This window comes from Panthera tigris, chromosome A1, assembly GCF_018350195.1.
Source record: "Panthera tigris isolate Pti1 chromosome A1, P.tigris_Pti1_mat1.1, whole genome shotgun sequence".
NCBI classification, from domain to species: Eukaryota; Metazoa; Chordata; class Mammalia; order Carnivora; family Felidae; genus Panthera; species Panthera tigris.
The window spans coordinates 203,213,984-203,228,083 of NC_056660.1; the positions used below are offsets into that span (position 1 = coordinate 203,213,984).

General features: G+C 39.1%; 1 protein-coding gene and 1 pseudogene across 2 annotated transcripts in view; one reads left to right on the forward strand and one right to left on the reverse strand.

Moving 5' to 3' along the window:
• The window catches only part of NNT (nicotinamide nucleotide transhydrogenase), a 93,645-nt gene that overhangs the window by 38,608 nt on the left and 40,937 nt on the right, over positions 1-14,100 (reverse strand). For both annotated transcript variants that reach the window (XM_007095411.3, XM_042995132.1), the window contains exons 8-13: positions 7,082-7,215; positions 6,595-6,786; positions 5,800-5,953; positions 2,577-2,738; positions 1,211-1,321; positions 62-207 (exon numbers count right to left, since the gene is read on the reverse strand). In XM_007095411.3, the coding sequence (XP_007095473.2) occupies positions 62-207; positions 1,211-1,321; positions 2,577-2,738; positions 5,800-5,953; positions 6,595-6,786; positions 7,082-7,215 (899 nt within the window). The remainder of the gene's footprint in view (positions 1-61; positions 208-1,210; positions 1,322-2,576; positions 2,739-5,799; positions 5,954-6,594; positions 6,787-7,081; positions 7,216-14,100) is intronic.
• LOC102965162 lies at positions 8,399-8,976 on the forward strand (annotated as a pseudogene).

Genomic DNA, 14,100 nt, shown 5'->3' on the forward strand with positions numbered 1-14,100 from the left:
GAAATCTAGTTGGAAAGAAAACACAGTGGCAAAAATAAAAATTCTCAAAACAGCCTCTTACTTGTTCAATGTTATAGCCACTGTAGAGAGCTGCTAAATATCCTCCAACAAAGGTGCCAGCAGGGAGCAGATACAGGTAGTTGTATTCTGGGGGGTCCGTGGGACGCTTGAACATGTCCAGCATTCTCTGGGTCACTAGAAAGCCACCTTATCAAAGTAAATATAAAACAGAAAGAGGTATCTCATTTAGCAACATGATTTTTAAAGTGGTACACTTTTCCTATTTTAAGCGCATCTTTATCACCTAAGGATAAATATAATATTAAGTAACATTTTAGGAGCTCAAAATTAAGTCAGGTTATTACTCAAGCCAGTTCCCCTGAATGCAGGGAACCCTATATTCAAAAACACAATTTGCGACCAGGGTGAAGCACCAACTCTTTCTGCGTGACTACAAGTAAACAGGCATTCAAACAGCTTGGGGACGCAAAAGATCAAAGGCTAGTAATTTTTTCTAATAAGTTATTCTGTTTGTTAAACCTATATTAAGTGATAAAAGAAAAAAAATGCCATATTAACAGTCACCAGATTTCTTGGACATATTAACTGATTTTTTGACACAAAATAGCATCAAATGAGTTTATACAAGTGATGGGCCAGGCTTTCAGTTTTCAGGAACACAGGCCAGGATAAGGCAAAAGGCTAAAATTTCATCTAAAAGTATACTCATTTAGAGATGTTACGGTGATAGCTACAAGTCAACTGAATTCAAAACTATGCATTCAATAACTTTCTGGTTAACCTGTAGCAAGACAATCATTCTGTTTGTTTATTTCTGGGCACAGGGGAAGAGGGTGTTCTTTTATCAAACGGTTTCTAAAAATTACAAGTGGGCAAAATAATTTTTCTTCACAGAGAGCATTTATGATCTGAGTGAGACCATTTTTAAAGGCACAATTAAATTCTTAAAATCAGAATGTCTAACACTCCAAATGTCTATATCGGTTTATATTTGCTTCTCATGTCTCCATTAAAAGTAGCACTGGGGGTGAGAGGGGGGGGCACGCCTGGCTGATTCATTCAGAAGAGCATGGAACATGCAACTCTTGATCCTGGGGTCGTGAGTTCAAGTCCCACGTTGGGTATAGAGATCACATACATACATACACAAACAGCACCGTGGGTTCTTTTACCACCATTGCCATCGTACCTGCAATGTTGACTGAGGAAATAAATGTAGCAAGAGCAGCAAGGCCCTGAGAAGTTGTGGAAGGATACAAATGTCCTCCCATCAGTGCCAACCCACCAACTGCAGTCAACCCTAAGAAGAAAGAATCAAGATGGTGAACAGGCATAGTGACACAGCCACACCCAATTCATAGCTGCAGGATCTCACATGTATAGACACAACACTGTCACTCAAGTACTATTGTGGGCAAAAAGCTAACAAATGTTTTTCCTCTTGCATAAAAATTCAGCCTTCCTTTAACTTTCTAGCTCTGTTCCCCCGATAAAGATATAAATCAATAACGTTATCAAAAAGTGGATAAACTGCTTCTGAACTGGAAGTAACTTGGCACGAACTATAAATACATGATGGTGGAGCCGTAACTTTGAACTTTCCAGAGTACAGTGCCTCTGGGAATGAGACACGTTCCGTGCAGAGACCCCTGACGCTGGGCCTCCAGCACTGCTGTCAGGGCTGTGCACTGGTGCCATGAGACTTCCAAGCCAGGGCAGGTCCAGGGTGGGTCTCATTCCTAGATCTGAGCCATCACAGGGGGCCAAAGAGACCAGCTCCTGGACAACTGTGTGGACCGCCGCACAGACCACCATCAAGACTCACACCAAAAAGAAATGCCTGATGCTACTCTGGCTGGCCAGCTGGGCTTCCTGTTCCAAAGCCTTCATGGTGAACCTGAGGATGGGTATGGCTTGCTGCGCGCAGACTTGCTGAGCTGAATGTTTAGATGAATCTAAGAAGAGCTCCTAACGGATGTCGCAACTATAATTCTGTGAAACAGTGGTTTCCAAATTATATCACAGGAATCCCTTCTTTAAAGGAAGTTGTAGGGGCGCCTGGGTGGCTCGGTAGGTTGAGTGTCCGACTTCAGCTCAGGTCACGATCTCACGGTTTGTGAGTTCGAACCCCACGTCGGGCTCTGCGCTGACAGCTCAGAGCCTGGAGCCTGCTGCAGATTCTGTGTCTCTCTCTCTCTCTCTCTGCCCTTCCCCTACTCGTCCTCTGTATCTCTCTCTCTCAAAAATAAAAATAAACATTAAAAAAATTTTTTTAATAAATAAATAAAAATAAAGGAAATTATAATTGAAAGAAATAACAATGGTTCTGCACTGCTTGAGATGGGAGCAGCCTGAAGGCCTGACACTTACTTGCTCAGCCCCTTACTTCTGGTCCCACTCTTGCCCCTGTGGGAGCCCAAATCACCACAACCACCGCCTCAGATGCCAAGCCATACAATTTGTAAACAAAGACTTTATAAACCTCACTGAAAGCGGCTGGAGAATTGAACAGCCCATGAAAACCTAAGATGAGGGAAATCAAGAGAGGACCAAACCTGAGATTGCATTAGTCACAGACATCAGTGGTGAGTGGAGAGCAGGGGTCACTCCCCAGACAGTGTGGTAGCCCACGATGCCGGCCAAGCCAAAAGTGGTCACCATCTGGGAAAAGGCTAAATTGGGCGCCGCAAGGCCCAAACCCAGAATCCCAGTGAGACCTAAAGAAAGAGAAGAGTGTGAACTGACATCCAATTAATTACCTCAAGATTAAAAGCACACACACGCACGCACACACACACAAGCATGTGAAATAGTCAATCCTTTTAAATTCTGCACCCAATAATGAGATTTGCCAATAATGAGATTTTTTACACATTTCATGATGGGAGTGGGGGAGGGGGAGGTTAAAGGTATTATGAACAAACTCAACTTCCTGACTGCCACCTCTCAAAATAAAACAAGCTATAAAGATCTAGTAGAATTTATGAGTCACCTGAATAACAGTTTCCCCATTGTCCTCTTCCCTGTTTTAATTTCCATTGACAATGCCACATGTGTTTATACGAGTGTTTCTGTTCCAGAATTACAGACCTATACAGATCTACCAAAAAGCATTTCTACTTGGGCAAGACACAACCTTTACAAGACAGGACTTTTTTGAAGCCAATTTCATGTCACTCAGATTTGGCTAAGGAAGAGGGATTTTAAAAGAGTAGGAAGGATTTCATTCACTCCAGCACCTCCCCAAAACATATGGCTTCCACCCACCCGGGACAGAAGTTTTGCAATTGCTCCTGAATCTGGACTGGACTGCTGGCCAGGGCAGTCAGCTCCAGCCTCAACACCAAGTCAGCAAACAGGATTTTACAAAGAAAAGGAAAAAAAAAAAAAAAAAAAAAAAAAAAAAACAAATTAAATTAAGAATGTGCAGAATACAAAGTCAGCTCTGAACATACATCTTTAATTATTGCCTTTCTTAATAGCAAACATGTGGATAGCTGTTCTGCAACAGAAGGGTTACCTAGTGGTCAGTAAAAATAATGCTAATGGGGGACCAGGGAGCTGGAATTCAACTTTCTGAAATAAGGTACTTTTTTTCCTTGATATGAACTACTTCTTTCTAAGTGGCACAGCTAGAACATCTAGAAATTGACATTAAGTTTACTTTAAATCATGTAATAAGACTGCAGTTTTAATTTATATTTCCCTACCCACATATAAAATTTCCAGGGTTCCAATGCATGGCCCATTAACCATCTGGAGGTAGAGTTAGAATATTGTTTTGTGTTCTAGCTAAACATCAGAGAAGCTGTATAGAGCTGTGGTGAATACATTTCATGGGGCACCTGGGTGGCTCAGTCTAACTCTTGAGTTCAGCTCAGGTCATGATCTCATGGTTTGTGAGATGGGCCCCACCTCGGGCTCTGCACTGACAGGGTGAAAAGCCTACTTGGGATTCTCTCTTTGCCCCTCCCTGACTCACATGCACTCTCACTCCCTTGAGCTCTCTCTCTCAAAATAAATAAATAAGCTTAAAAATATATATATATATATGGTTTCATAAGCCAGAATGCCTCATTCAAATCCTGGGTCTACTGCTCCTTAGCTGTGTGATCTCAGGCAAGTTATTTAACTTGTCTGTGCTATAGTATCCTCATCTGTAAAATTATTAACCCTCTCTGTCCTCAGCTGGAAAAAGAAAATAATAAATAATATGTGCACCTCACTGAGGTCTTGTAAGAAGTAAATAAGTTAAGGCATATGAAGTGTTTAGTGCAATGCTTAGCACTCATTAAAGGACTACATTAATCGAGAAGCACTAAAGTATCCATCTTTTGTTGGGCACCTAAGATAAAAATCACATATCTGAAGGTTTTTTTAATCAACTATTTAACAAACTAATGTCTTTTCTATAACATATTTAATAATGTCAAATATGCTATTTCTATAGTCTTTGTAACAGAGGAAAAAGAAGAGAAAGAGAAAAAAAAGAAAGGAAAAAAAAGTAAATCATATTCTTTGAAGAATACTATTCAAATAGATTCCTAACACACATGTAAAAGAAAAATACTTGTTTTTATTATTACGGAGGAAGTTTAAGGTAAAGAAAAACAAGTATATGGCCATCCTTTTATTCACTAGAATATGCTATTGTCATATCTATTAAAATGCAATAAACCTTGACTTAACACAAAACAAACCTAGAAAAACAAACCATCATATATGCCTCATTCTATTTCCTGACAAATCTCAAAGAGAAATGGAAATTTACAATCTTTCCAAAAATCCTCTGCAGGTACAATATAATAAGCTGGTTTCTTTTTTTCTTTGACAAGTAAGTGCAAGTCGGGACATGGCCCCATTTATTCACCATGTTCAGAACTAGAGGCTCTTCAGTCATTTTGCTGAGACTTGCTCTTTATTCAAGGAGAGTTACACATTTCGCTTTCAAACATCTGGGCTCGCATGGGAATTTGGAGAATGCTGAGGCTACAAGAATTGTGTGCCTTGTCTGGTCCTTAATTCTTTCTAGTTTGCTTTTCTTTTTGCTTTGGCTCTAAGTAGATCTAAATATTTTTAATTCATTCTATGAGAGAAACCAATTTAAAACCAAATGACCATATTTCAAACTCAAATAATTCATACCCAGAATGAATATTTATCACTCTTTTACAGTGACTGCTTAATGTTTTCGTTAAGATGAACTGAAAAGCAGAGAATTTGTGTTCAATTGTAAAGAAAGAAATGAAAATTTAAAACCTGAATTTTTTTACTAGGTAAATAACTAGGATGTTAGACAAACATTCAAGGGCTTTATCTGTATCGTACTGCTGCTTCTTCAATGCAAACGTTTGGTTTCCTAGGCTTCCCCGATGTGCAGATGATCACAAGTGATGTTTTACAACCCACGAAGATAGATAAATAAGGAACTACATTTACGGGCACTTAACACCAACACAATCCAACACACATCACTACTCGATATATTTGATGGAAGATAAAGCTATTAACAGCTATATTTTAAATGTTTTCTATGAAAGAAAAGCATTAACAGCCTGTATATGCTTTCACACACATTCATTCCAGTATCTGGCGAGCACCTGTATAATGCCACAGAGGTGAGACAAGTAACACGTTTATGAAAACTCGCTTCTAACAGGCCCACTTCCTAATGGAATCCAAAGGAGAACAGCATTTCGTTCGCTAATTTTGACAACTGATACATTTCTTACAAAATCCAAATAATTAGGACTCAACCCTAAGGAAGGGGGTCCTCACCTGCTGTATATGCAGAAGCCGTAGTCATGGTCTTCCTCAAGGGGGTGACCGTAGCTGCTTTTTCAGCTTCCAGCTCAGCCACTGTCTTCGGTTTTACTGGGGCACCTTGAGGAATATTTTTCGGGGTGGGAGCGGGAAAAATCACTTCTCCATCCTAACAGAAATTAGAAAAACAATGCTAAAAGTCAATCCAGCATTTCAAAAACACAGAAGATGACAGTGCTGGCGGGGGGTGGGGGGGGGGGGTGGGAAACAGCTGTTCTTTTAAATATAATTTTTCTGGGCCTCCTGGGTGGCTCAGTCGGCCAAGTGTCCGACTTCAGCTCATGTCATGATTTCATGGTCCGCGGGTTTGAGCCTCACATCGGGCTCTGTGCTGACAGCTCAGAGCCTAGAGACCTCTTCAGATTCTATGTCCTTCTCTCTGTCCCTTCCCTTGCTCGTGCTTGGTCTCTCTCAAAAATAAATAAACATTAAAGAAAATTAAATACCATTTTTCTTTTAAGATTTTTTTTTTTAATTTTAGAGAGAGAAAGAACACAAGCACATGTGTGAGCAGGGGAGGGGCAGAGGGAGGAAGAGAGAGAATCCCAAGCAGGCTCCACACCCAGCGGGCAGCCCAACTCAGGGCTCAATCCCGCATCCTTGGGACCACAACCTGTGCCAAAATCAAGAGTCAGATAGATGCTCAACTTCCTGAACCGCCCAGGTGCCCCTAAAGATTTTATTTTAAGTTATCTCTACACACAACACATACATTTGTAATGAAAATGCAGGAAGGATTGGGTCTCTTACCTTCATCACTACAGTTCCTCTAATGACATGACCCATTGTACCAAAGTCAAAGTCGTCTTTCACTTCAAAATAAAAGTTATCTTTGTCAGGGCTGATGGCCTTCAGGAGCTTGGTGATGTTGTTGGAATAGAGGGTGCTGGCCTGAGTGGCCATTCGGCTGGGAAGGTCTGTGTAGCCGATGTGAGTAACTCCCTACGTGAACAAAAATATATAGTCTGAAAGGTCTAATCCGGTCTGTTCACCTTCCTGCTTGCAGTCATAGCCAAGGCTAAGCTGTGAAATTATGATCTTTGTAAATATGCACACATCTCACAAACAAACAGTATATTTCAAAATGAGCTTTAAATGTGCCTATTTTTAATTTTAAAAAATTTCAGGCCTCAGTTTCTCTGAACACTTTGAGCTTTGAGGCATAAATACTCTCTTGCAAGTCACTATGGTGAGCCATGGGACATTGTCCACAGAGAGAAGCAGCTGTTTCCTATACCTTGTGAACGTAAAGTTCTCCTGGCTTCGTGGTTTCAAAGTTTCCGCCAGCCTCAGCAGCTAAATCCACAACAACTGAACCTTCCTTCATTGACTCAATCATTTCTTTACTAAATAAAACTGGGGCTTTTTTACCTAATAAAATGGAAAGAAAACAGAACAAATTATATTATACTTTTTTAAACTCTATTTTCTAATTATTACAGTAGTCTCTGGAGGCTCAAAAATGTAACATCTGAAATTTAACTCTTTCAAGAGACCCAAAAGTCTATACACAGGTGGAAATGGTCATCCTCCTCAGGAAGAAATATGGTTAGTACAAACTGCAAAGCCGATATGCGGGAGGGAGACGTGTGGCCAATAAGCCAGCCTTTCCGTTTACTTACTCAGCATGGAAATCTCAGCATGGCTCTTCCCCACTGATTTACATTCAGCACCACTCATGAAGACACAACCATTTGCCTGGGTTTTTTTTTTTTTTTTTAATGCATAATAAGCTATTAAGGAAACTATGTGCACCTGAACTGGACAATCCATAAAGATCACAAAAGTCAAGGGGAATACTCACTAGCAATTTACCAAATTAAAAAATGGAATATTTTCAAACATCTTAGCAAATCTCACCAGATTTTCCAACATGTTAAATTAATCTACCTTCATTTAACACAGGATAACTTCAGGGAGAGACAGAGAAATGCCATGAAATGAAAACAATAGGAAATCCCAACCTGGGATTGGGATTGGAAATCACTCATACACTTTTATTTCCCCCAACACTATTCTGCCTCTGATGAGTCAAGCCCTATACCTGGTGCTCAGAATATACTGGTAGATAAACAGAAAAGGTCCCTGTTCTTATGGAACACTCTAGTTATGAGACAGTTCACATTTTAAATTCATTCACTAATTCTTACATAGAAGATAAAGCACCAACCTAACGTATTAGTATGTTCAAAGGGGGCCCACAATGTCAGTATATTACCGTGTTCAAGTTTCATAAAACAATAAATACCTAAGCCAAAAGACAAACGACATAAACTTGTGAGATTGGTAGTAGGAAAGTAGAGAGTTAATAGCCTAATTATCTTTATCTTCTCCTCTTTTAGTAAGTTTTCAACTCTGTGTTTACAGAATTTTAGTAAAAGTACTATCAATTTTATAAATGAAAATTAATTTCAAATGAAATTTCCATTATAATAATAATCTGTTTTTCAATCTTCTTGATTGGAACACATATGGGTTTAAAAAAAGAAAACTAGGTGTGCGAGGCGAGTGGAGCCAGTGTCGAGACCAGAAGCCGAACTCGGGATCTGACAAGATGGCGGCCGGGCTGCCCCGCAGGATTATCAAGGAAACCCAGCATTTGCTGGCGGAACCAGTTCCTGGCATTAAAGCAGAACCTGACAAAAGCAACGCCCATTATTTTCATGTGGTCATTGCTGGCCCCCAGGATTCCCCCTTTGAGGGAGGGACTTTTAAACGTCAACTATTCCTTCCAGAAGAATACCCAATGGCAGCCCCTAAAGTACGTTTCATGAGCAAAATTTATCATGCTAATGTAGACAAGTTGGGAAGAGTATGTTTAGATACTTTGAAAGATAAGTGGTCCCCAGCACTGCAGAGTCGCACAGTTCTGCTATCAATCCAGGCATTGTTAAGTGCTCCCAATCCAGATGATCCATTAGCAAATGATAGAGCAGTGGAAGACCAACGAAGCCCAAGCAACAGAAACGGCTAGAGCATGGATAGGCTATATGCCATGAATAATATTTAAAATCGATCTGATCATCAAGTGTGCATCACTTCTCCTGTTCTGCCAAGACTTCTTCCTTTTTTGTTTGCATTTAATGGACACAGTCTTAGAAACATTACAGAATAAAAGCCCAGACATCTTCAGTACTTTGGTGATTAAATGCACATTAGCAAATCTATGTCTTGTCCTGATCACTGTTGTAAAGCATGAGCAGAGGCTAGAAGTACCATCTGGATTGTTGTGAAACGTTTAAAAGCAGTGGCCCCTCTCTGCTTTTATTCATTTCCCCAATAGTGGTTAAAGTATAAAGCACTGTGAATGAAGGTAGTGGTCAGGGTTAGCTGCAAGGGGTGTGGGTGTTTTCTCTTTATTATCTTTTTTTTGGTGGCGGGGGGAGAGGTAGTTTTAATTTTATGGGCTCCTTTCCCCCTTTTTATGGTGATCTAATTGCATTGGATAAAAGCATCTAACCAGTTCTTCAGAATATGCTCTCTAGCCAAGTCTAAGTTTATTTAGATGCTGTAGATGGACAAGCTTGATTGTTTGAACCAAAATGGGAACATTAAACAGACATCACAGCTCTAATAACATTGTGACTTTGCTGTCAAGTGTAGAATCCTTCCTTCAAAAAAACCTTGTGACCATTTTGTATGGCTTATCTGGAAACTTCTGTAAATCTTATGTTATAGTAAAATATTTTTTGTTATTCTACTTTGCTTTGTACAGTTTATTTTACTGTCTCATTTTCCCAATGTGACAATCGTATTTAAAAATTAAAACTGATGGAACATTCTGTTTTGGTCTTCACCATCTGACAAGTCGAATGACAAGAGGTGGATTTTGCCCATTTCTTTTCACCGATGCAAACTTGTGTTAAGATATCACTGAATGGAGTATTTATAAGCTGTCCCTGAGCATGCATAAAGCATTGGTATCTGATATTTTTTTTACCTCCTAGAAATTTGAAATATGTATTGTCTGATTAGTTAGATGATCATTAGTGTCTTGCCATGATGTCTGAAAATTACTGTACAGGAGAGTCACAGCAAAGCAGCCGTTGTGACTGGCTTTGTGCAGGACTCATATGTTGTGCCACATTTGTTTGTCTGGCATTTCGGGTATGACCTCTTTCTTAGTTTTTGTCTGAAAACTCCATGTGTGACCACTGGTGTATGATACTATTAGGAAACACCAATCTGATAACCATCTGGGGTTTGCGGAGACATTTATGAGTCTTCCTTGTAGACCTCACGAGCAGACCTCAAGCAACCAACTTCATAAGTGTCATCCGAAAGGTTTCTTCCTTTGTGAACATCAAATCCTCAGTTCATGATTCTTATTTTCATCCTTCAGTATTTGCTCTGAGAGCTATTGCTTGATATTCAGTAATTTTTTCTGCATTGATAGAGTTCCTCTCCTCAGAAAAACTGTTCTTTCCCACCCGTTTCCGTATCTAATTTCTGATCCTTGTTATTTTTAAGACATCAGTGTAGCCAGTCCTAAGTATGTAAATGTTAACCTGTGGGTTGGAACCTTTGTCTTGCAATTTAAGGTAATGGATATTGTAGCCCATCTGAGTTTCCCCTACTCTTTATTCTCATAACGTCTGGAGTTTCTTCAGAATGTGGTGTATTTTGTTATGCTTCTATGTAAGATGAAGAATTATCTATTAAAATTACATTTTCGACATAAAAAAAAATAAAAGAAAAAAGAAAAAGAAATATTTTTGGTACATGTGGGGGAAAAAAGCTGAAAAGATAACAAATCGGTATTTATATAGTACCTCCCTCTTTCTCAATGCCAACTTTATACTTCCAAGATAAAGTCCAAATTCTAAGCCTCCTATTACTGAAGGCCTTCCTCCCTGGGTCTAATCACTCTCACATTCTCTCTCATTACCGCCCCACTGGACCTCCTGCTCCAGCCACACAGGGGTAGCTAGCTGCCACACAGTTTGTCGGATAATCTTTTGAGTTTCCAAGAAAGAGCAAGAATAAGGAGATATTTTCCCCAAAGACAATACTCTGACATCCTGGTGGTTTCATCATTTCTCAAAATTCTCTGGAAATACTCCTTTCATCTACTCTCTCCACTACAGTCCAACAAAAGCTTGAATATTTAAACTTTATTAAACATAACAATCTGGGGATGCAAACCACATACATTTGAGGGCTCCTCCCCCCCCCCAAAAAAGGTTATGCTGCTCAGCTCTGCAGTAATTTAAAGCTACAGATCATATAGGTGCATCCACATAAAGTGGCAAATTTAAAGCGCTAATGTGTGCTTTCTAGGTATTTACCATCATCCCCCTTCCTCTTCTCTAGTCCAGAGCCTCTTTTCCATTAACCAGCCTCTTGTTTGCTACAGCTTTTCCTCACACCTTACCTGTACCCTCCAGTCTCAGATTGATGTGCCTTTAACTGCAATTTGGACCCAGGCCCACCCCCTTTGACTTCTAACTGCACTAACTGTATAGCCATCAACTTCACAAGTTTGATTTGGCATCTAATTAATTCCTCCTGCCTTAAAAATTCTGGATTCCTTCTTTTTAAGGATCAATTCCAGGACTGTAACCCTACTGACTTTACAAGACCTCAAGTGGCCAAAACCATTTAGGCTCCCTAGAAAAAATCCTATATATTACCTATTTGTCTTTGATTTTACTTACTCAACCTTCACAAAACAATTATGCAGTGGCTGACACAACTTTAATGCACACACACATACATACACACTGGCATCTTAACAAAAATAATAAATATTCTGTCCATATTGTCACTCTGAAATTCAATCACTTTTGAAAGGATAGGATATTCTTTCACATAATTTATTCAGTGTACAGTCAAATAACTAGAGGATGAGTTAAAATTTAAGTCACAGAGGAATATTTAAGATACGATAAATTATTACAGATAAAAAGCACACAACAAAATAGTATGTATATACTACTGCCATTTGGTAAAAAAATTTCACATACATATTTATGAGTGTTTCGTATGTATTTTTATATATACATATACTATAATATACTACATATCTTATATAGTTTCTAGTAAATTCTATATAGTATAACATTTAACCATACCAGGATATCTTTAAATGCTAAGAATATTTTCTTCTTTGTGCTTTTCCTTATCTCACAAATTTTCTATAAGAGCTAGTTTTAATTTGGGCACCTGGGTGGCTCAGTGGGTTAAGTGCCCAACTCTTGAGTTGGGCTCAGGTCATGATCTTGCAGTTAGTAAGCTTGAGCCCCAGACTGGGCTCTGTGCTGATGGCACAAAGCCTGTTTGGGATTCTCTCTCTTCCCTCTTTCTGCTCCTCGCCTGCTCATGCTCTCTCTCAAAATAAATAAATAAAACAAATTTAAGAGCTAGTTTTAATTTTATAATTTAAAAAATCAATAAAGGCTACAAGGAATACAATGATGAATAGAACAGTACAGCTGGCTTTTAAGCATTCACATGTGGATTGATTAATTTTTTTTTAATTCTGGAAGTGTAGAAATGAAAATTGAAAACAGAAGGGGAAAAAATAGAGCCAAAAGAGGAGCAGGGTAATACATAAAAGTTCCAAATGAGAAAATCCTCAAAAGAATAGTTCAAGAGGAGGAAAGACTGAGAAGGAAATTTCAAAATACTATCTTACCCTGATGTCCTCCTAGGGCAAAAATGTAATACATGATAATGTGGCATCACAAAATGGAAGCAACAAAACGAATAAGATGATTAGTTAGTTATGGAGGGGTGAATCTACTACCAGACTTCAAATTAAACTTTAACTCTATACATCAGAATGAATTATAAAAAAATCAACACTTGGGGTACCTGGGTGGCTCAGTAGGAAGAGCATAAGACTGTTGATCTTGGGGTCATGAGTTTGAGCCCCACACTGGGTATAGAGATCCCTCAAAACAAATAAAAATTTTAAAAAAGAGAATCAACCCAAAAAGGAAGAGAGAAGAAAGAGAACCTTGGTGAATAGCCCTCTAGTCTTTGGATTAAAAAGTATTTTCTTGGGTGCCTTAGTGACTCAGTCACTTAAGCATCGGACTCTTGATATCGGCTCAGGTCATGATCTTGCAGATTGTGGGATCAAGCCCCGTATCAGGCTCCCCTGCCCATAGTACAGAGCCTACTTGGGATTCTCTCTCTCCCTCTCTCTTCCCCTCCCCTGCCTGCATGCAAAGTGCTTACTCGTGTTCTCTCTCTCTCTCTCAAACTAAAGAAATAAACTTTAAAATAAAGTATTTCCTAAAGCAATTGGGAAAACAATAGATTTAAGTATGAAAAAAGTACATATTATCGTCCTCAAAAATAAATATGATAAAAAATATATTAAAAAGCTCACAGAAATTTAAATAAAAACAAAACAGAAAGATCCTAATAAATGAACAACAAATACAAACACTCAATTCTAAAAGAAATGGTAACAACTAAATTTTTTTTTTAAATGTTCACTCTCCTCCAGGCGCTTGGGTGGCTTAGTCGGTTGAGTGAACTATTCTTGGTTTTGGCTCAGGTCACAATCTCGCCATTTGTGAGTTCAAGCTCCACTTGAGTTTAGCGCTGACAATGTGGAGCCTGCTTGGGATTCTCTCTCTGTCCTCACTTTCTGCCCCTCCCCGTTTGCATGCTCTCTCTTTCACACTCTCTCTCTCTCAAAATAAATAAATAAACTTAAAAAAAATGTTCACCTTCATAATGAATCAAAGAAATGTGAGTTACAAAAAGTGAGATACTTTTTCTTCTTTGCCTCTAAAACTGAAAGAGTCAAAAATTAATAATAGGGGCACCTGGCTGGCTCACTCAGAATATGCAACTCAGGATTTTGGGGTTATAAGTTCAAGTCCCATGTTAGGTGTAAAGATTACTTAAAAATAAAATCTTTTAAAAAAAATCATAATGTTGAGGGGCGCCTGGGAGGCTCGGTCAGTTAAGCGTCCGACTTAGGCTCAGGTCATGATCTCTCGGTCCGAGAGTTCGAGCCCCGCGTCGGGCTCTGTGCTGACAGCTCAGAGCCTGGAGCCTGTTTCAGATTCTGTGTCTCCCTCTCTCTCTGCCCCTCCCCTGTTCATGCTCTGTCTCTCTCTGTCTCAAAAATAAATAAACGTTAAAAAAAATTTTTAAAAATCATGTTGAAATGAAACAAGTAGCAGGATGATCTATTTATGAGATTATGGACTGCACAAGTTTCAGGAAAGCATAGTTTACAAACATGTATCAACTGGCCAAAAATGTTGATATTCACTCATCCAGTAACTCTAG